Source organism: Nerophis lumbriciformis, linkage group LG23 (genome assembly GCF_033978685.3).
Source record: "Nerophis lumbriciformis linkage group LG23, RoL_Nlum_v2.1, whole genome shotgun sequence".
Lineage (NCBI taxonomy): Eukaryota > Metazoa > Chordata > Actinopteri > Syngnathiformes > Syngnathidae > Nerophis > Nerophis lumbriciformis.
In genome coordinates, this window is record NC_084570.2 from 21,040,595 (window position 1) to 21,064,000 (window position 23,406).

The window sequence follows — 23,406 nt, forward strand, 5'->3', positions numbered from 1 at the left end:
GGCCAAGTGATTAGAACACCTGATTCTCATCATTTGGATGGGTGGCCAAATACTTTTGGCAATATATTGTATGTTAATAATACAGAGGCGGCGCAACTTTTTCCAACAAGGGCCGCATGATAAAAAGTCAAAGAATGTTGATTATCAGTGTTTCCCACACATTCATTTATTTGTGACGGCCCGCCACGAAAGAATTACGTCCGCCACAAATGAATTTTTCGGCTTTTGACTCGCTCGACCGCTCATAAAAGCAATGGGACTCTGTCTGTGAATGTACCTTGTAGTTACAACTCCGGTGCAGTAGGTGGCGGTAGCCTACTATGCATTGTAACTCCGCCAATAGCACTTAATTCACCTGGTGGGCCAGAAGAAGAAGAAGAAGAAGAAAAAGAAGAAGAAGAAGACGACGACGGAGTAAAAGAAAAACGGACCGACCGGATCAAAATACGAGGGTAATATAGGTTATAGGTAGATAGGTTATAGCTGCATCGCTCGCGGCTCGTCATATATTTAACGTTAATCCGCGATTTCACCGAGCGTTTCACTGACGGTGAGCAGCATGACGCTGCTTCATTAACACCGCCGCTGTTTGACTCGGGGGCCGGGGCAGACGCACGTAGTAACAGTCACGTGTTACAATACCGACGAGCTAACGTGTCCAGGTTATAACCCTGTTGTCAATAAACACACGTGGAGACGGTGCTTCAGATACTGCATTAATACTGAAGATAATTGTCCACTGTCCACTGCAGTATGTGAATGCAATGAAAATAATAAAATCTGAGCCAACCGGCTGTTAAAATGTTGTCCAGGTTAATGTTTTGGCCATTAAAGGCCCTTCATTTCAAGATTTCAACTGTGATCGGGCTTTAAACAGGTGGTTGACCTGTTCAGATGGGTATAACTGCTACTGGTCAAATAATGTGAAATAGCATTTAATTTTACATGTATGCAATGCCATTTAAATGTAATTATAGATAATAATAATAATTACTGTGTAGTGTTGTAAATAGTCAACGGGAAGGATTTTAGTAAGATATAAGCCATGAGCACCACACAGCCAGAAAAAAACCTAGGCAGGACAAGTAAAAATATTGGGGGAAGTAGATTTGAGAAGTCGGGCAAGTAGAAAAAAACCTTAACGTTGAACCCTGCATGTGTTGAGCTGCAGCCGCTTAAGGTTAGACGGCGCTGTACATAGAGCGGTTCTGCTCATTAGTAATAAATTATAATGTTGGATGTTCACTCCTTCACACAGATGAGTATAGAAAAATATTTTCAACGGCCGAAAAGGGCTCGACTTGGAGAGGAGGTAGGCCTACAGTCCGGACCACAGGAGGTATTATCAAAACGGTGTAGACACTTAGAAATCTCATAAGGAAAGTGAACAGACGTCCATCAGTGTGAAAATTAATTTGCTTCCAATATTTCCAGGCTTCAACTAGTGCCGCAGCTGTGGCAGCTGAGGCAGTAAGAGAGGGTGAGGAGGAAGGGATAGTAAGTACGCAGGGAGATGTTGTAGGAGAGGAGGAAGACAGGCAGCATGTAGAGCCAGCTAGGGCGGAGGGAACAGGTGAGACTCAGCAAACACTGAAAAATAAAGCAGGGTCGGATCAGAAATGCACTTTTCTCATGAAAAGGGTCCTATTTTATATTTTTATGTGCCTTATAGAGTGGACCATGACAAAACATAGAGCGACTGGGTTTGATCCAGAATGGCTAAAAATGCCACAATTTAAGTCATGGCTGTATAACACCCAGCACGGTAAGCTGCAGTGTCTCCCTCTTCTCTGGAGGAGGGTCTGGCGAGCGAGACTAGCTCCAGTGCGACCTGTTCAGCAGCAGCAGGAGGAAGAGGAGGAGGAGGAGGTTGACTGACTGGCAGGACACGTCTGCCTCTGTTTCACTTTATGTTGCTGGTAAATAATATGGTTGTAGCAGTAGGCTAAAGTTAAATTATTTAGTATGCACTAATTAAAGGGGCAGAGCTTTAAGAGACATTTTAGCTTTTATATTTTATAAGATATATTTTTTGTAAGAACCACAATTAATAAATATACTTCAGTGAATAACTAATTGTTCAAATCTGTATATAAATATGTACATAAAGTGTTGTAATTATATTCCAACTCCGCGTTCTTCTTGGTCATCGCCGCTGCCGCTGCCGCCCCCACCCCCCGACCACACCACCACAAATAGATGCCTGTCCTGTGGGAAACACTGGATATATTTTGATTTTGTAAAAAATGCTAAACATACATACATTTAAGGACAAAGCTTAGTGTCAGCTTTGTGTTATAGGTGACAATATGTACTATTAATTATTACACAAGTAAATACAAACAGTAAAAACAAGTAAGAGCGAAAAGACATGTCATGAAAAAAAGCTGACATTTTGATACTAATAACTAATCATCTACTTTCACTTAAAACACAAAGCTCACCCTAAGTTATGTCTTTAAATAATCTATTCAATCTATTTATTTATTTATATATATTTATTTATTTCATATATATATTTATATATTTTTTATATATATTTATTTATTTATATATGCACATTATTGCTTTTTTATCCTGCACTACCATGGGCTTATGTAACGAAATTTCGTTCTTATCTGTGCTGTAAAGTTCAAATTTGAATGACAATAAAAAGGAAGTCTAAGTCTAAGTCTAAATAAAGTATATAATTATTGTCCTTTTTTTTTTTTTTTTTTACAAAAGAAAAATCTAAATTACCCCTACATACTTTGATTTTTCAGTATGCAACGTATGGAAGTATGGAAGACATTTGGACACACCTGAGTTTTATTCAATGTTTAGAGTTTTTCGCATTACATTACAAATGTTTGCTTTTTTTTTTTGTTTACAATTTTACTATTATTGTTTTATCCAACAATATGCCTTTGGACACCCCCGTGTTTATACAATATTATTTTGCATGTTCAGATTGTTCTCAAGTTTAAAAGACATGCAATTGTATGCATCGCATGCATTTTTTCTGTCAAAATTCAAGTTAAAGTTAATAGTTAAAGTATCAATGATAGTCACACACACACACTAGGTGTGGTGAGATTATCCTCTGCATTTGACCCATCACCCTCAACCCCTGGGAGGTGAGGAGAGCAGTGAGCAGCAGCGGTGGCCGCGCCCAGGAATCATTTTTTTGTGATTTAACCCCCAATTCCAACCCTTGATGCAGAGTGTCAAGCAGGGAGGTAATGGGTCCCATGTCTGTCTTTGGTATGACTCGGCCGGGGTTTGAACTCACGACCTACTGAGCAGGTCACTAGGCCAAATTGAAAGAAATAATACATTTAGTAAGAAAAGATGGAAGTGCTTTAATGGTGCACTTTACTTCCAGGCTTTTGCTGGCCACATAAAACAATGTGGCGGCAAGAACTGCCATACTGATAAATACAATACATTTAAAAAAAATAAATTCATTTCAATTAAACTAGTATCATCAGACAGGTCTTGTTAATACTGGTTTGATTTAAATAAATACATTTTTAAAAGAGGTGCTTAGCTCTTGCTGGCTACCTAGCGGCTAACTCCCATCCACAGTCGGTAGTGTTTTAGCTACTTCTAAATCACTCGTCGCCATGGCGACAAATAACCTAAATTTTTTTCAAGTATCATCCTTGCAGGACGAGGAATAGCTAAACATGCTTCACTACACAACATAGGAGGAAACAATAGCTAACCACTAACAGCAAGTTAGCGCTCCTGAATGTAAACAAATGGGTGGGTCTACACAGACATCGACTGTAACGATACCAAGTTCAAGAGCCGTACATAGTCAATACTACAATGATTATCTATAAATCGATATTTTTATTAAATCACAAAATCTTTTGTTGTTTTTTTGTTTATAAATCCATGAAACGTCACTGGATACAGGAGAACTTCAATTATGACCAACGTTTGACCCTGTAACTCCTTGGTTTTGGATTGATAGCAAAATTTGTAGTATCACCCACTGGAATTAAGACGATTTCCGTGACATACTATAATAATAACTGGGATTTATATAGCGCTTTTCTAAGTACCCAAAGTCGCTTTACATGTAGAACCCATCAATCATTCACACCTGGTGGTGGTAAGCTACTTTCATAGCCACAGCTGCCCTGGGGTAGACTGACGGAAGCGTGGCTACAATTTGCGCCAACGGCCCCTCCGACCACCACCTATCATTCATCATTCAATTCACCGGTGTGAGTGGCACCGGGGGCAAAGGGTGAAGTGTCCCGCCCAAGGACACAACGGCAGCGATTTTTTTGGATGGTAAGAGGCGGGGAGCGAACCTGCAACCCTCAGGTTCCTGGCACGGTTGCTCTACCCACTACGCCATACCGCCCCTACTATAAGTAACATTTTCCTGTGATAAATATACAGAGAGTTATGAACTTTTTAACCCGGTGAACGTGCACTAATTCATGGTCAACCTCTTCAATACAAAGTCAATGGGGCTCAAGATTTTAGGTGTGACCTTTTAGTCATAACTTTCTTAATATTAACCACATTTTAAAAAGGTTGGTATTGTTGGAAAGCTTGTTAAACACAGAAACAGAACAAAAGGTTTCACAGTTAAGGCGCATTTTTAATTGATCAAGTTCATGAAATTAGTGTAGGAAGTGACGGAAAATCTGAGTAAAAATGATTGGTCCGACTCGATTGTGCCGCGAGTCTAAAAAAAAATCAGTGTGCAAATTCATCAATTTAAAAGATATTTGAAAGACTCACAGGTACAGTTATATCTTACCGGTAGACTTAAAAGGAGAGATTTTTTGCAGAGGAGTTTTGTCGAGTGTAAACATGCCAAATTTCGTATGAGCTTTGTGGTAACAGACAACGAAGACGACTATTTTGGGTCAAATGAGGATACAACCTTATACTTTTGAAGGTAAATATACTGCTGCTTATAGAAGCGACCACGAAGGATGTTGGAGCAGATGAAAGCCAGGAGGGGGGGGGGGTGAAAACGATTTGTAGTATAAATATGGAACTTGGAGACAAGCTACTTCGACATAAATGGATTGCTTCCCCAAAATCAACAGGAAACGTCCCCGGCCAGCTGGACCAGACGGACAACTGTTCATCGAATGAGTCACTTTAATATTGATCATGATACACGCAGCACGCCATGTGTGGTATTACAACTACAGTATATACAATGTCTGGCTAGCTGTGTACAAACAAAACATGAAATAATACTTTACAGATACTGTAATATGATTGTTCATGTTTTTTACTCAGTACAGGTTAGTGTCGTGTATCGCAGTGTTGTGCATTACCAACTCGAACACGTTTCGTGTTGTTGTAGAAGCTAGCTTATCGCTTGCCGTAGATAGCTTTTACGGCTAATACCGAAGCACGCCGATGTGTTACTACGATAGAAAGAGTTCCTCAGTGTTCGCTCTTACAATAACAATATCGCTACAGTTATTATACCGGTTACGGAACGTAAATGAAGTATTGTTGACGGTTTTTGTATGCATTTTTAAAGCGATTTGGAGGTAGACTTGATTGCTTCCATTAGCTGCATTGCTAGCCACCGAGAATGAGACGATTTTTACATGTTAGAAAGCGGAAAAAAACAAAAAACTTTTATCTTCTTGTTTCTCGTAATGATTGCGAATGACAGACAAAATTCCCAAAAAAAGTGCAGTTTCCCTTTAAGGCGATACAGATATCGATAACTTAATGTTTCTTAAGACCGATAACTTATTTAATTATCTACTATATTTTATATTTAGATTTAACACATTTTTGTCCAGCAGTATGTAAGAAAGACTTAACCAAAGTTGACCAAGTTTACATGTAGATTATTCCTGACAAAAGCCAGTTATCTACAACATTAGTAAAAGGCTGGTCGTCCACCGCCATCATTTCACTTTAGTTGTCTCTGGCCAACTTTCTGCACTTTTCAAAGGCGGCAGGAAGGGGAACAAGTCTTGGGCCCTTTTTTTTTATTTTTGCCGCTGGCTTTGGGGCATCCTCTTTATTGCAGCAGGCGTCTTGGTAGGCTTTCAAAACACCGTCGTAGCAATACCGGTGTGATAAAGTTTAATGTGCTGAAGCGCAATGTTTTTTTCCTTCCTCCTCACAGAATGTGTGCAGAACATTTGGTGCAAATAGCACGCGGAAAGTCTTCCTCTGAGATAGTGAAGAAGTCCCACATGATCAACGCCATGTTTGTTTACAATGAGCTCAGGCTTACAGCAAGGCACGTAGGAGAAAAGGAGGGCTTGATTTGTTCAAACTAACCCAGGGGATCTTCAGAACAGAAGGGCCCACTTAGTAATCTTACTCTTGGTTTTAATCGTATTAAATAATTATATCTAACCTACTTACAGTTTACAACCTTGTCAAATGATATGAAACTAAGTGTTATTAAACAATTACTATTAATGATTTAACACATAAACCTTAGGCTTAAGTCAGGCTGATTAGAAAAATAAGTGGCAACCAAATATACTGCAAAAACGGGACTCATAAATAACTGACGAAAGTTGTGCTTGAATAAATAAACAAACTACACCGCCACTAAAGTTTAAAGTGCAAATGAAAATACAGCTTCACCACTTTAGTCATATTTTTTGCGCTGAAGAAACCTCTCCATGACTTTAGCTCCAGACTTCTTCTGTTTGTTTGATATTGTCATTACTGCCACAAGTGGTGGGAAAGTGTATTACAACTGAGTACCGCTGCGGCCTACATGGATCACAGGCCCTGTGGTTAAGAAACAGTGCCCTACATCTTGCCTCATTAAGAGCGTTTTTTTTTAAACTGGTTAAGTTTTTTTAATGCTATTTAATTTATCTGTGTGCCGTCATAATTCGTCATATGTACAGTACAGGCCAAAAGTTTGGACACACCTCCTCATTCAATGCGTTTTCTTTATTTTCATGACTGTTTACATTGTAGATTGTCACTGAAGGCATCAAAACTATGAATGAACACATGTGGAGTTATGTACTTAACAAAAAAAGGTGAATAACTGAAAACATGTTTTATATTCTAGTGTCTTCAAAATAGCCACCCGTTGCTCTGATTACTGCTTTACACACTGTTGGCATTCTCTTGATGAGCTTCAAGAGGTAATCACCTGAAATGGTTTTCACTTCACAGGTGTCATAGTTTTGATCCCTTCAGTGACAATCTAAAATGTAAAAAGTCATAAAAATAAAGAAAACACATTGAAATGAGAAGGTGTGTCCAAACTTTTGGCCTATATTGTATATACTTATCTTGCACCCTTAAATTAAGTCAATCACTAATATTTCATTAATTCTTGTCAATGATGATACTGGGCTTTCTTTATTTTCATGACTATTTACATTGTAGATTGTCACTGAAGGCATCAAAACTATGAATGAACACATGGAGTTATGTACTTAACAAAAAAAAGATGAAATAACTGAAAACATGTTTTAAATTCTAGTTTCTTCAAAATAACCACCTACTCAAGATGGCGATCGCAGGAGATCCCAAGAGATCGCAAAAAGCCGCTGCCTGACCAGGGCTCAGAAAATCTGCAAAGACTCCTCCCACCCCCACCAAGGACTGTTTTCAGTGCTGGACTCTAGAAAGAGGTTCCGCAGCCTCCGAAGCAGAACCTCCAGGTTCTGTAACAGCTTCTTCCCTCAGGCCGTAAGACTCTTGAACGCATCATAATTATCCCCTCAACTCCCCCCAAAATGGGTTAACTCGCTGGAATAAAAAAGATAATATAAAATACATCCATAAACGTGGACGCATGTGAAAAAGTGCAATATATTTATCTGTACATTAATCTATTTATTTATTTATATATATTTATTTATTTTATATATATATTTATATATTATTTATTATTTATATATGCACCCTATTGCTTTTTTATCCTGCACTACCATGAGCTTATGTAACGAAATGTCGTTCTTATCTGTGCAGTAAAGTTCAAATTTGAATGACAATAAAAAAGGAAGTCTAAGTGTAAGTCTAAGTCTACTCTTTATTTTATGCAGCCCTTTTTTTTCCTTTTTTTTTTGCTGCGCCTGTTACATATACTGTAATATTGTACATGGTAATTGGGATTTGTTATATATTGTATATATTATATTATAATATAATAACATAATATATCAGTATATATTATATACTGTATATATACTATGTAAATATTACGTTATATTTTATATTGCTACTACGGTACATTTTTAGTCTACTTTATACCTGCATTATCCTTTCCATCCTTACACTTTCCATCCTTTGTAACTGAGCTACTGTGTGGAACAATTTCCCCTGTGGATCAATAAAGTTTGTCTAAGTCTAAGTCCAAGTTTGCTCTGATTACCGCTTTGCACACTCTTGGCATTCTCTCGATGAGCTTCAAGAGGTAGTCACCTGAAATAGTTTTCACTTCACAGGTGTCACAGTTTTGATGCCTTCAGTGACAATCTACAATGTAAATAGTCATGAAAATAAAAAAAAACGCACTGAAATGAGAAGGTGTGTCCAAACTTTTGGCCTATATTGTATATATTTATCTTGTACCCTTAAATTAAGTCAATCACTTATATTTCATTAATTCTTGTCAATGATGATACTGTGACCATAAACTACCGAGAGTAAAATTAAATATGAAGATTTAGTCCTAATTTATTAAAAAAAAAACAAAAAAAAACATTTTCATGAGAGATATTGATTGAATTTATTTGGATAATAATTCATCTTTCCAAACACTAGCACACCGTGTTTGGCATCTGAAGTGCACCTCTTCTTTATGCATGTGCATTTGAAAGTGAAACATGCACACGCAATTGGAGGGCGGTCATGTGATCAGGGTTATGTGCAACCCCTCCTGGATTTGAATAAAAGCTTTCACAATTGCTGTAAATGGCGGTGCAGTTTTGTTCAGTTTATTATGATGTACTGTGTAGTGTGGACGCGTCTGTGACAGACGTGCAAATGAACAAAACTAAGTGGAGGGTCAGCCGTGAATTGACAGCGGTAAACAATCGTATTTTGTTGGACCGAACAAAGAGAGCAGCAGCTGAGGGTTCATTCAAGCACAACTCTGCTGAGCCGCTAATGCACCGTGGCGAGTGCTAGTTTCTTTTGTTTGGGTCCCGGGGTCGTGCGGAGCTGCCGCGCGTTCACACCGTGCAGCGCCAACATGAGTACAGTTGCATGAATAGTAAGAGGCAGCTCGCTTGGAAGAAACCCGGACGCCAGTTTGACTTCCCCTGGTTAAAGGTCACAACCGGGCATCCGTCTGCTTTCAACAACATCTCAAGGCCAGGAGGTTTTCAGAAAACAACCTGCTGATCCTGACACCTGTGCTGAGCACTTCCATGCCGCGCCACTTCTTCCCGTTGCACAGGATCCCTTTATTCAGCGCCGCTGTATTAATTAGTGAGTGCGAACACGCCGGAATGAGCGCCTCACAGACAAAGGTGTTATCGCACGTTGTCGTTCCGCATTAGGTACATCCAAACACCACCTCGACCTGTGCCGCACACCTGCTCTCCAACCATCCTTCTGCTGAGCCAAGTTTTTGTGTTTGCTCGTGATGACTTGTGAATTACGCCTCGGGAAGTGAAGTCGAGTGAAGTAAAAGTTTACTTTCCGAGTCAGAGAAAACTACGCGGCGTGAGGAAGGAGGTGTCATACTTAATGATTGTCTTTGGAAACACACCAAGGCTATTACAGGCGTGGGAATGTTTGGGCAACTCACGATTCGATTACGATTTAAGGTGTACCATGTAATTACAAATTGATGATTTACGCTTCTTTAATTATTATATTGGGCCTGCTGCGAAGCAAGGAGGCCATATTAATATAAATATCTTATTCTGCTGTGTTTAATACAGGACGAACCAGCCAAAGAACCTCAACATGTCTCACATGGTTGGAAAGGTCTCGATTGCGCTCTATTTAATTTTTGGAACATTTTGTGTTACTATGGCGACGCTATATAGGGAGAAGACCATCAATAGGCCCATTGATTAGGTACACTTGGCCTTGTTTATTAGTTACGCAAATGGTGTTTTTTTTCAAGAAATATAATTGTGAGGCGACATTACCTTGCTTCATTTCTCAAGCGACTTAAACCATTCCAACGTCTAATTGTTCAGTACATTCAAGACAATGCTATCTTGCCATGAATTGATTAACGTGGACCCCGACTTAAACAAGTTGAAAAACTTATTCGGGTGTTACCATTTAGTGGTCAATTGTACGGAATATGTACTGTACTGTGCAATCTACTAATAAAAGTTTCAATTAATCAATCAATTGCAAGGTGCTAGCATGCCAACTACAACAATTTGAACATTTTGGATATTTTACTCATGAAAATACAAATATTTAAGAGACATAGTGTAGAAACATTATACAACTGCCTCGCTACTTTTGGTATTTTCTCTTATCTGGTCATGTGCTAGCATGCTAATGTTAGCTTGTTAACGCTTTATAAGAGCATTTGAGCTAATTTTATATGTTTAAACCTAAAAATCATAGATTTTGATACTTGGCTCCATCTTAGAAGTGTGCTAACCTCTCCTATGTTAGCATGCTAATGTTTTTTTCGCTAATTTTGAAAATGTTATTCGAATAAACCTAAAAATAACGGCTTTTGATACTTGGAAGTGGGCTAACTTTTCTATGCTAACTTTTCTTATGTCATCGTGTTAATGTTAGCATTAAAGCTAATTTTTATCATCTAAACCAGGGGTGTCCAACTCAAATACAGAGTGGGCTAAAATGTAAAACTGAACAAAGCCGCGGGCCAAGGTTGAACAAATTAACCTTTTAATAGGGACCCAACCAAGTTTTGCATTGAATATTGAACAAGCAAGGCTTATATAACTTTATAGTGACATGCAAAATCGAGTTTCAAATAATAATATTAATAATTAAAAAATATCAATGGCATATCAAATACAATTTAAATAAAAATTGAATGCCTCTTTTTTATTTGCAGCCTTCTGAGGTAAATACCAACTTTAACTTTTTCCACAGGCTAATAAATTTGAAAACAAAATAACAATGAATAAACCAACCATTCAGGACTTTAAACTGCTCAGTTTGCAACACACTGATCTAATCTGATGTGCCCAAGCCAGATACCTGGCATCTTTTCTTGGATGCTAGTTCATTAATGTCGGGGCTCAGGCTTTGAGCTGAGGCAACCTTCATTATCGAACGAAGGTGTTCATCAGTCATTATATCTCGTAGTGCGCCTGGACCACAGTCTTGGGGGCGTGCCTTAAAGGCACTGCCTTAATTTAACGTCCTCTACGAGCTGTTGTCACGTCCGCTTTTCATCCATTCTAACAACGTGCCGGCCCAGTCACAAGATATGTGCGGCTTCTGTAAGCACACACACGTGAATGCAATGCATACTTGATCAAAAGCGATACAGGTTACACTGAGGGTGGCCGAATTAAAACTGTTGGAAATATACGCCACACTGTGAATCCACAGACAAACACATTTCGGGACCACATCCGCACCTTAACACAACATAAACACAACAGTACAAATACCCAGGACCCTTTGCAGCACTAACTCTTCCGGGACGCTACAATATACACCCCCACTACCACCAAACCCCCCCCCCCCCCCCCTCACTCTTTTGTGCGCTCTGCGGAGCGCACCTCGGGACACACCCACGGACGTTCCTCTCCTGCTGCAGCCATGGCTCCGCTAATCAACACCTGACGCTGATGAGTCTCCTGCCTTCATAACCCAGCGTGTCCTGCGTTCCAGTGTCAGAACGTAGCTACTTGTACTTGTTCAGTAAGCCTCGCGCATCTCTCGTTTCTTTGCTCATGTGCTTCTTCGCTCTTTGTGTCTCCCCTCAGTCGTGCTCATTGTGTCTTGTCCTGTGTCGTCATCCAGCAACCCTTCGTCATCCCCTGGTTTTGAGGTGTATGTCTCGTCTCACTGGATCCCCTCTGGACTCCCTGCTGCCTTCGTGGATCTCGACCTCACGCCTGCCCTTGGTCCACGATGCCTCGCTCCAGCCCCTGACCCCCTGCCTGACCCTGGACCTCCGAGTCTGCCTTGTCCTTTCTGGACTTCCGCACTGATCTCAACACGCACCTTCAACACCACCTGGTAACACTCCTCATATACTCGCTACACATAGTCACACCCTATACCTTTGGTTTAATCACACACTTCATATATATATATATATATATATATATATTTATTTCAATAAACATGTCCCTGCCTCCGTGGCGTCTTCTTTTCCCCACTGTACCGTTACAAAAACAGTAGAACTGTTTTTCCATTTACAGTAATATACACTACACTTTGAGGTGAAATTATTGCAACTTACCATATTTTTTTTACATTTTAGTTTTTAAAGGCCTACTGAAATGCGATTTTTTTATTTAAACGGGGATAGCAGGTCCATTCTATGTGTCATACTTGATCATTTCGCGATATTGCCATATTTTTGCTGAAAGGATTTAGTAGAGAACATCGACGATAAAGTTCGCAACTTTTGGTCGCTGATAAAAAAGCCTTGCCTGTACCGGAAGTAGCAGACGAGTAGCGTGACGTCACAGGTTGTGGAGCTCCTCACATCCGCACATTGTTTACAATCATGGCCACCAGCAGCGAGAGCGATTCGGACCGAGAAAGCGACGATTTCCCCATTAATTTGAGCGAGGATGAAAGATTCGTGGATGAGGAAAGTGAGAGTGAAGGACTAGAGGGCAGTGGGAGCGATTCAGATAGGGAAGATGCTGTGAGAGGCGGGTGGGACCTGATATTCAGCTGGGAATGACTAAAACAGTAAATAAACACAAGACATAAATAGACTCTATTAGCCACAACACAACCAGGCTTATATTTAATATGCCACAAATTAATCCCGCATAACAAACACCTCCCCCCTCCCGTCCATATAACCCGCCAATACAACTCAAACACCTGCACAACACACTCAATCCCACAGCCCAAAGTACCGTTCACCTCCCCAAAGTTCATGCAGCACATATATTTCCCCAAAGTCCCCAAAGTTACGTACGTGACATGCACATAGCGGCACGCACGTCTGGGCAAGCGATCAAATGTTTGGAAGCCGCAGCTCCATGCGTACTCACGGTACCGTGTCTGCGTATCCAACTCAAAGTCCTCCTGGTAAGAGTCTCTGTTGTCCCAGTTCTCCACAGGCCAATGGTAAAGCTTGACTGTCATCTTTCGGGAATGTAAACAATGAAATACCGGCTGTGTTATCCGGCACAACAGTCAGGGAGTGCATTCTACGGCGGGGGTGCGTTATCTGGCACAACACCTGCCGCAATACACCGCTTCCCACCTACAGCTTTCTTCTTTGCTGTCTCCATTGTTCATTGAACAAATTGCAAAAGATTCACCAACACAGATGTCCAGAATACTGTGGAATTTTGCAATGAAAACAGACGACTTAATAGCAGGCCACCATGCTGTCCCAAAATGTCCGCTACAATCCGTGACGTCACGCGCTGACGTCATCATACCGAGACGTTTTCAGCAGGATATTTCGCGCAAAATTTAAAATTGCACTTTAGTAAGCTAACCCGGCCGTATTGGCATGTGTTGCAATGTTAAGATTTCATCATTGATATATAAACTATCAGAATGCGTGGTCAGTATTAGTGGGTTTCAATAGGCCTTTTAAAAATCTACTAATAAAATGCACAAAAAAATTGTGTAATAATAGTATTCACTGTTAGAAGCAGCCCTCTGGGGCCAAACATAACTGCGATGTAGCCCTCAGTAAAAACGACTTTGACACAGCTGGTCTAAGAGAATGGAGAATGACGAGATAGCTTCAGTTACCTTAGCCTCGATGGCGGCCTCAGTGCAGGCCTGCAGCATGGTGAGGTGGTGGGCGAACACCAGGAACTTGAGGTGCTCTGCCTCGAGCATCATTTTGATATAGTCCTTCACTGCTCCAGCCTTGCATCACACACACACACACACACACACACACACACACACACACACACACACACACACACACACACACACACACACACACACACACACACACACACACACACACACACACACACACACACACACACACACACACACAGAAATAGACACAGATGAAAGGGAGCTACTGAATCAATCCACTGGTGAACCGCACAGGAAGGAATTGGCTAGATCAGTGAGGAAGTCAATTAACCATCGCATCCTCTCTGTCTGATCAATTCTCTATTGAATGCCAGGAGATCTGGAATTAAAAAGAAAGTGAGCCCAGTGAGAAGCTGCCAATCAATAACTAGCAACTCTGTGATATGATTGGTGTGGCCCTCGAGGCCTTAGATTACCTACAAAATGAAGCATCCGAGCTGCGACCACCTCGTAAATTTATAGTTAAACACATTTAGTAAATAACATTGGTGATCGACTGAAGTAACACTTTTAAATATTCATTCTGCGTCTGCCAAAAATGTTCCTGTTAAAGTTTGCCATACATACTTCACACTTACTTTTAAATGTTCTAAAATGGACACAATTGTTAACTTTGCACCAGGTACAGTCGTGGTCAAAAGTTTACATACACTTGTAAAGAACATAATGTCATGGTTGTCTTGAGTTTCCAATAATTTCTACAACTCTTATTTTTTACTCTTATTCTTTTGTGATAGAGTGATTGGAGCACATAATTGTTGGTCACAAAAAACATTATTTTATGAATTTAATATGGGTCTACTGAAAATGTGACCAAATCTGCTGGGTGAAAAGTATACATACAGCAATGTTAATATTTGGTTACAAGTCCCTTGGCAAGTTTCACTGCAATAAGGCGCTTTTGGTAGCCATCCACGAGCTTCTGACAAGCTTCTGGTTGAATTGTTGACCACTCCTCTTGATAAAATTGGTGCAGTTCAGCTAAATCTGTTGGTTTTCTGACATGGACTTGTCTCTTCAGCATTGTCCACATGTTTAATTCAGCACTTTGGGGAAAAAACCTTAATTCTAGCCTGATTTAGCCATTCCTTTACCACTTTTACATGTGTTTGGGGTCATTGTCCTGTTGGAACACCCAACTGCGCCCAAGACCCAACCTCCAGGCTGAGGATTTTAGGTTGTCCTGAAGAATTTGGAGGTAATCCTACTTTTTCATTGTCCCATTTACTCTCTGTAAAGCACCAGTTCCATTGGCAGCAAAACAGGCCCAGAGCATAATACTACTATAACCATGCTTGACGGTAGGATGGTGTTCCGGGATTTAAGGCCTCACCTTTTCTCCTCCAAACATATTGCTGGGTATTGTGGTCAAACAGCTCAATTTTTGTTTCATCTGACATCACATGGACAAAGATAAGACCTTCTGGAGGAAAGTTCTGTGGTCAGATGAAACAGTTGGGTGTTCAAACAGGACAATGACCCCAAACACACATCAAAAGTGGTAAAGGAATGGCTAAATCAGGCTAGAATGAAGGTTTTAGAATGGCCTTCCCAAAGTCCTGACTTAAACGTGCTGAAGAAACAAGTTCATGTCAGAAAACCAACAAATGTAGCTGAACTGCACCAATTTTGTCAAAAGGAGTGGTCAAAGCCAGAAGCTTGTGGATGGCTACCAAAAGCACCTTATTGCAGTGAAACTTGCCAAGGGACATGTAACCACATGTTAACATTGCTGTATGTATACTTTTGACCCAGCAGATTTGGTCACATTTTCAGAAGACCCATAATAAATTCATAAAATAATGTTTTTTGTGACCAACAAGTATGTGCTCCAATCACTCTATCAGGACAGGACCTTCTCTGTGGTCGGCCCTAAACTCTGGAACACTCTGCCCCTCCATGTTCCAACTGCTCCCACAGTGGAGTGTTTGAAGCCTCGTCTTAAGATCCAATTTTATTGTCTGGCTTTTAACACTACGTGAGTTGTGTGGTCCTTAGTGTTTTTAAATTTTTATTTTTATTTATTATTTTAATTGGTTTTACCCTCTAAAAAATCGTTTTCAATCATATTTATTTTTATATTGTTTTTGTATTGGTTTTATATATATATATATATATATATATATATATATATATATATATATATATATATATATTTATATATTTTTTTTAGTCATTGGTGGAGCTAAGGATAATATAATATAATTAATTAATAAACTAATTATTTGATACTTGTTTATATTTACATGTGTGCTGTTTTATACTAATATTGTTCAATTAAGGACACTTATAGCAGATGTCTAGCTTGTGTGCTAGTGTGTGCTTAGCTGTTGTGTAGCTGTTAGCCTATAGTGCTTACTTTTTGTAAATGACTGGACTAAAATAGAAGAAAAGGCCAACTTTGTGTGCCTATTGGAGGAAAATTAGATATTAACCCTCTGTCCAACTTTGCACAAGTAAACACATTACTTGTATCACAGATGATATCAGGGAATGTAGATGCAAGCTCGGGACATCCCTACTTTGCATCATACTTTTGTTGAAAGTAAAAACCAAGGGTTATTTTAGATGCAGAATGCACACTTGGTCCTGACTTAATGGAATATTCTAAGTAACATGTTCAGGCACTTTTATCTCATTAAACGGGACCTATAATTTTGTATAAGTGTAATTGAACATGTGAGACCATTGCAGCACTCTGAAATCCCTTCCTGTTTTCTTTCAAGGCCACCTGGGATGTTTTTGACTCTGTTGGACGAGATCTCCAATGCTTCCATGGCAAACGGCTGTGTTGTCACTCTGTAAAATGAGGCAAAAAGGCCGGGATGCTGAACCCATGGACAATCCATCCATCCATCAAACTGAGCCCCACCGCCCCCAATAGGAGCTTAATTTTAGTAGTTGATTTTTTTCTTCTCAGCCATGTTGACCTTTACTCCCTACCACTCACTGGGTGCCACTTGGTGGCGACCCATCAGTCTTCGTATTCTGTGTACCCCTGTATACTCCTATGTCTGTTTTTGGACAGGTTGTACTCGAAACAAACTCAGTTTTACTTTTCAAATGCAATGACAACCAAGTTCAACCAGTTTGCCTCCAAGGCCGCAGAGCCCAGTTGGAGCATAATTTATAAAGAACATGACTTTTATGCAAAACCACCAAGATGGGAACGGTCGTACACAGACTTAAGTTTAAAGGGGAACTGCACCTTTTTGGGGAATTTTGTCTATTGTTCACAATCATTATTTTTTTTTAGGAGTTTAAAGATGATGCAAAACGCTTGCAAGATGCGGCTAATGTGAGCCTTCAAAGCCCTCTGAAACAACTTCAGAACCCTCCGTCAAATGTTTTATATACACACTGCAAGTATGTATATAATGTAGTAACAGACACCTTCATAACAATATGTAATATGTACAATATACACACTGCAAGTATATATATAATGTAGTAACAGACACCTTCATAACAATATGTAATATGTTTTGTATACACACTGCAAGTATATATATAATATAGTATAAGACACGTCCATAACAATATGTAATATTGAAGTTACAGTACCAATGATTGTCACACACACACCAGGTGTGGCGAAATTATTCTCTGCATTTGACCCAATGACCAATATTTACCGTATTTTGGTCGTTATATGCACAGCCGAAACTAATTATTTGGCGCATTTATTTCCATTTCCATAGCAGCACTTCAGAATTCCTGCAACAAATGTGTTCCTACTCCCGGAATCAAACGCAAGCGTGTTTTCTAATCATGGCAGACTGCGTAACAGACAACGAAGACGACTATTTTTGGACAAATGAGGAGTCACAACCTTATCTTTTTGAAGCTGAGTATATGGAGGGTGAACTGCTGGTTAAAGAAGGGAGCACTAAAAAGAGGCTGAAACGTTGGAGCAGATGGAAGCCGAGGGAGTGGTCACGCTGCAAATCTGGAACTTTGAGCCAAGTTAGCCAAATCAACTGAAAAAAAACCCTGCCAGCTGGACCAAACGGACAACTGGCCATCGAGTAAGTCACTATAAAATTGATCATGATACACTCAGCACATCATGTGTGGTATTACAACTACAGTACATACGCTGTCTGGCTAGCTGTGTACAAACAAAACATGAAATAATACTTTACACATACTGTAATATGATTGTTCATGTTTTTCAGTCAGTACAGATTGGTGTCGTATCGCAGTGTTGTGCATTACAAACTCAAACACGTTTGGTGCTGACTTAGAAGCGAGCTTATCTCTTTCTGTAGTTTGCTTTTACGGCTAATACCGGAGCACGGCGATGTGTTACTACGCTACAGTTTGGTTATCATAAAGGTTACAGAACGTAAATGAAGTATTGGTGACGGTTTTCAAGTCCATTTTTAAAGTGATTTAGAGGTAGAATTGATTGTTCCTAGCGGTAGAAAAATGGATGGATGATTGCTCCCATTAGCTGCATTGCTAGTCACCTAGAACGAGCCGATTTTTACATGTTAGAAAGCAAAAGAAAAAAACAACCTTTTGTATTCTCGTCTCTCATAATGATTGTGAACGATAGGCAAAATTGCCCCCCAAAAAAGTGCAGTTCCCCTTTAAGGTCAGCAAAGTGAGGATGTATTTATTTTTTTATGGGTCACACTGTACTTCCACATTTTTTAACCGTTTCAAATCATTCCAAAGTAGTGTTGTCACGATACCAATATTTTGGTACCGGTACTAAAACATTTTCGATACTTTTCTAAATAAAGGGCACCACAGAAAATTGCATTATTGGCTTTATTTGAACAAAAAAATCTTAGGGTACATTAAACATATGTTTCTTATTGCAAGTTTGTCCTCAAATAAAATAGTGAACATACTAGACACATTGTCTTTTAGTAGTAAATAAACAAACAAAGGCTCCTGATTAGTCTGCTGACATATGCAGTAACATATTGTGTCATTTATCATTCTATTATTTTGTCAACATTATTAAGGAAAAGTGGTAGAAAATTAATTATTCATCTATTTGTTAATTTGCTGTTAATATCTGCTTACTTTCTCTTTTAACATGTTCTATCTACACGTCTGTTAAAATGGAATAATCAATTATTATTCTGTTGTTTGGATGCCTTACAGTAGTTTTGGGTGATACCACAAATTTGGGTATCAATCCGATACCAAGTACTTACAGGATCATACAATGGTCATATTCAAAGTCCTCATGTGTCCAGGGACATATTTTCTGAGTTTATAAACATATTATGATTTTTTTTTTAAATGAAAGAAGATGTTGTGATGCCAAAAAATATTGACGTAATTATAATAATATCGACTAGATACGTGCCTGTACTTGATATCATTACAGTGGATGTCAGGTGTAGATCCACCAATGGCGTTTGTTTACATTGTGACGCCGGTGAGCTACGGTGTGTAGTGAAGCATGTTTAGCTATTCCTCGTCCTGCAGGGATGATACTTGTAAGAAACTTACTTTATTTGTCGCCGTGGAGGCAAGGATTAGTGATTTAGAAGTAGCTAAAACACTGCCAACAGCGGCTGGACTTTAGCTGCTAGCTAGCTAGCAATGTCTTAAAGCACCTCTTCCTGAGGGCCTTTCAGTTTTATAACTTCACCTTTATCGTTAGTTTTTAAGCAAAAATGTGTCTGTTCGCTGTTTTCTGTCTACACACATTGTCTGCTTGTAAGTACTCCGTGATTGTTCGCTACCTACCGAACATGCTCCTCTCCTCGTAAACCAGCAATGACACGACGTGACGACGATTGGGGTGCGGGGGACCGGTACTTTTTAGAGGCGGTATAGTATCGAATATGATTAATTAGTATCGCGGTACTATACTAATATCCCTGGAAATTCCATGTAAGCATCCTGCTTGCTTCGGCAAAAAGGCCTTGAACGACAGCATGAAGCTAACAGTCCAGAAAACCCAAAAAAAAACATGTAATGCTGAGTTAGCTTTAGCCTGCAGGTATCTTGTGTCATTTCACTGTGAGCTGCTGCCCGGCCATCAGCCTGTGCTGGCTATTGCTGGAACGTAGATGAAGCGTATCGGAGAATAGTGCCAACTCGCAGGGATTATTAAGGTTTTGATTGGAGTCAAACGTCACCCTTTTTTGGACAGTTTGGAGACCTTCACCGTAGCCTGAACTCCCACCTGCGTATTCTAGATAGCAGCCATGACACCTGCTCTGCCGGCGGAACCTCTGCTTTACCCCGCTGGTAATTAGCCCACGCGCCCGATAATGAATCACTTCACCAGGTCTGCCGAAGCTCTTCTGATCTGGGGGGTCCTCATTACTGATGGCTTGGCTACGCCGGCTCCTTTCCGCTGAGTTTAATTACTGCACAAACTTCTCAACTGTCTGAAGCGGCCCGTTAGCTCGCTTTAAAGTCCGGCATCAGAGCTGTCCTCTCTGGGTAATTGGGAGCAGATGCTTGGCGGGTAAAGCAATAAAAATATCCCAAAGGCTTTTTGGCAGCACCAACGTCAGGCAGGCAGGCAGGCAGGCAGGCAGGCAGGGGCCATGTTGCTCGTCAGAGTGACATGAATGCGATTTTTCACCGTTCCACCCCCTCCCGAGGAGCAAGAAAAAAAAAATCCCCTCAAGTATAGAAAGTGTGTCATACTCTAAAAACGATAGCGGTGGAAACGAGAACCCATGAGAGCTTGGTGACCTAATGTGGAGCACACCTGACGCGTACGGCTGGATAATTGACTATCTTTAAGACTGCATTAATGTCTCAAGGGTGGGAGAACTCACAGCAAAGATAAAAAAAAAAGTTTACATCCCTTCCTTTATTGTTGCGAGCAATGAACACAAATCTAAACCCGACTTCCTGCATGAGTTGTTTCGGACTTTTGCTTATTGCTTGCACGTCGCCAACCTTCTCTGCCTCCTGAGTTTACGCCAACAACCGCAACTATGACAACTTCTTAACTGACTCAAACCATTTTACTATAATCACATTCCATTCCTCCTCGACATTCAGACTAACAATTTTCTAAATTCCAAAAATTCTTTGTTTTTGAAGAAAAAACCTACCGTATTTTCCGGACCATAGGGCGCACCAGATTATAAGGCGCACTGCCGATGAGAGGGTCTCGTCAGGTCTACTTATGCAAAAAGCGCACCGGATTATAAGGCGCATTAAAGGGGTCATATATATATATTTTTTTTTTCTAAATGTAAAACACTTCCTTGTGGTCTACATCAGTGTTTTTCAACCTTTTTTGAGCCAAGACACATTTTTTTCATTGAAAAAATGCGGAGGCACAGCACCAGAAGAAATCATTAAAAAATTAAACTCAGCAGCCGATATTGACAATAAAAAGTATTGACAATAAAAATTTGTTGTCGCAATTGTTGGATATGACTTTAAACCATAACCAAGCATGCATCAATATAGCTCTTGTCTCAAAGTAGGTGTACTGTCACGACCTGTCACATCGCTCCGTGACTTATTTTGAGTTTTTTGCTGTTTTCCTGTGTATAGTGTTTTAGTTCTTGTTTTGCGCTTCTATTTTGGTGGCTTTTTCTCTTTTTTTGGTATTTTCCTGTAGCAGTTTCATGTCTTCCTTGACCGCTATTCCCCACACCTGCTTATTTCAGTTGTTTTTATCCTTCTTTGTGGGGACATTGTTGATTGTCATGTCATGTTCAGATGTACTTTGTGGACGCCGTCTTTGCTCCACAGTAAGTCCTTGCTGTCGTCCAGCATTCTGTTTTTGTTTACTTTGTAGCCAGTTCAGTTTTAGTCTCGTTCTGCATAGCCTTCCCTAAGCTTCAATGCCTTTTCTTAGGAGCACTCACCTTTTGTTTATTTTTGGTTTAAGCATCAGACACCTTTTTATCTGCACACTTCCTCCCGCTGTTTTCGACATCTACAAAGCAATTAGCTACCGGCTGCCACCTACAGATATTGAAGAGTATAACGTGGTAAGTCTGCCGATCTCCAGACAGTACAGACACTCAACAACGGCACATTATTTGCGGATTATAATTACTGGTTTGCAAAAAATATTTTTGACCCAAATAGGTGAAAATACATAATCTTCCACGGCACACCAGACTGTATCGCACAGCGGTTGAAAAACACTGGTCTACATCAGGGCCGGCCCGTGGCATAGGCCGTATAGGCAAATGCTAAGGGCGCCGTCCATCAGGGGGCGCCACGCCAGTGCCACAAATGTTGGAGAAAAAAAAGAAAAAAAAACAGTTGGTACTCCATCCATCCATCCATTTTCTACCGCTTATTCCCTTTGGGGTCGCGGGGGGCGCTGGAGCCTATCTCAGCTACAATCGGGCGGAAGGCGGGGTACACCCTGGACAAGTCGCCACCTCATCACAGGGCCAACACAGATAGACAGACAACATTCACACTCACATCCACACACTAGGGCCAATTTAGTGTTGCCAATCAACTTATCCCCAGGTGCATGTCTTTGGAAGTGGGAGGAAGCCGGAGTACCCGGGGGGAACCCACGCAGTCACGGGGAGAACATGCAAACTCCACACAGAAAGATCCCGAGCCCGGGATTGAACCCAAGACTACTCAGGACCTTTATTATTTCTAAATACAAAAAAAAAAAAAATAATCCCACGTTAATTAAAATGCAAAGTAAAGCCTATTTAATAGAAATATTATTTGTTACAACATTACGCCCCCCCCCCCCCCCCCCCCCCCTCCTCCCCCCGCACGGTGCGCCCCCTCCCTTCCCGTATCATGACTCTTTTTGGACGTCACCACATCAAAAAATCAACACAAGATGTCAAAACGGCCAAAACTGTCAGGTGCCCAGAGAAGAAAAGGAGGAGAAACGAGAAAAGACAGAGGTAGCAGGTAGGTAACGTTAGCCTACATGAAATTATTTGTCTGTTACAGAATGTGATAGTAACCTGGCTTTTTAGCATTAAGCTAATGCTACATGATTCGGCAATTGCTAATCAATAAATAGCTAGTTCTGTTTTAACGTCGGGTTAATATTGTGGAGGGGGCTAAATTGTTATGGAAAATAATAATGTAACGTTAGGTAATTACAGTACTCCCACCTTACATTCCTCAGGGACATTTCTTTCTTTCTTTAGTTTATTTCGAACATGAACACACTTACATCATAATACATCACACAATTTCATATCATTTCATTTTACATCATGCCCGAAAAGGAGTAGGAAGAAGCAAAGCTTATTTAATCCTACCCCTTTCCCACTTCAAAGCGTTTACAAATATATAGAATCATTTACTGACCTTTTTATATAATAAAATAACATCTATGAATTAGTATACAACAGTTTTGTAATATGTAATTAATTAATTAATTCAGTCATTATTAACATACTGAGATGAAGAATATCTTATTTTCAATAAGGTTGAAAGTATTTCTCATAATTCTTCTTCTTTGTACTCTGTAAGCACTATTATTTTGAACAACCTCTTAAACTGGATCATATCAGTACAATTTTTAACTTCTTTACATAATCCATTCCATAATTT

General features: G+C 40.0%; 1 protein-coding gene across 6 annotated transcripts in view; it reads right to left on the reverse strand.

Annotated features, from left to right (window-relative positions):
* The window catches only part of zranb3 (zinc finger, RAN-binding domain containing 3), a 281,742-nt gene that overhangs the window by 162,082 nt on the left and 96,254 nt on the right, over positions 1-23,406 (reverse strand). For all 6 annotated transcript variants that reach the window (XM_061984961.2, XM_061984960.1, XM_061984962.1 and 3 more), the window contains one exon: positions 13,828-13,947. In XM_061984961.2, the coding sequence (XP_061840945.1) occupies positions 13,828-13,947 (120 nt within the window). The remainder of the gene's footprint in view (positions 1-13,827; positions 13,948-23,406) is intronic.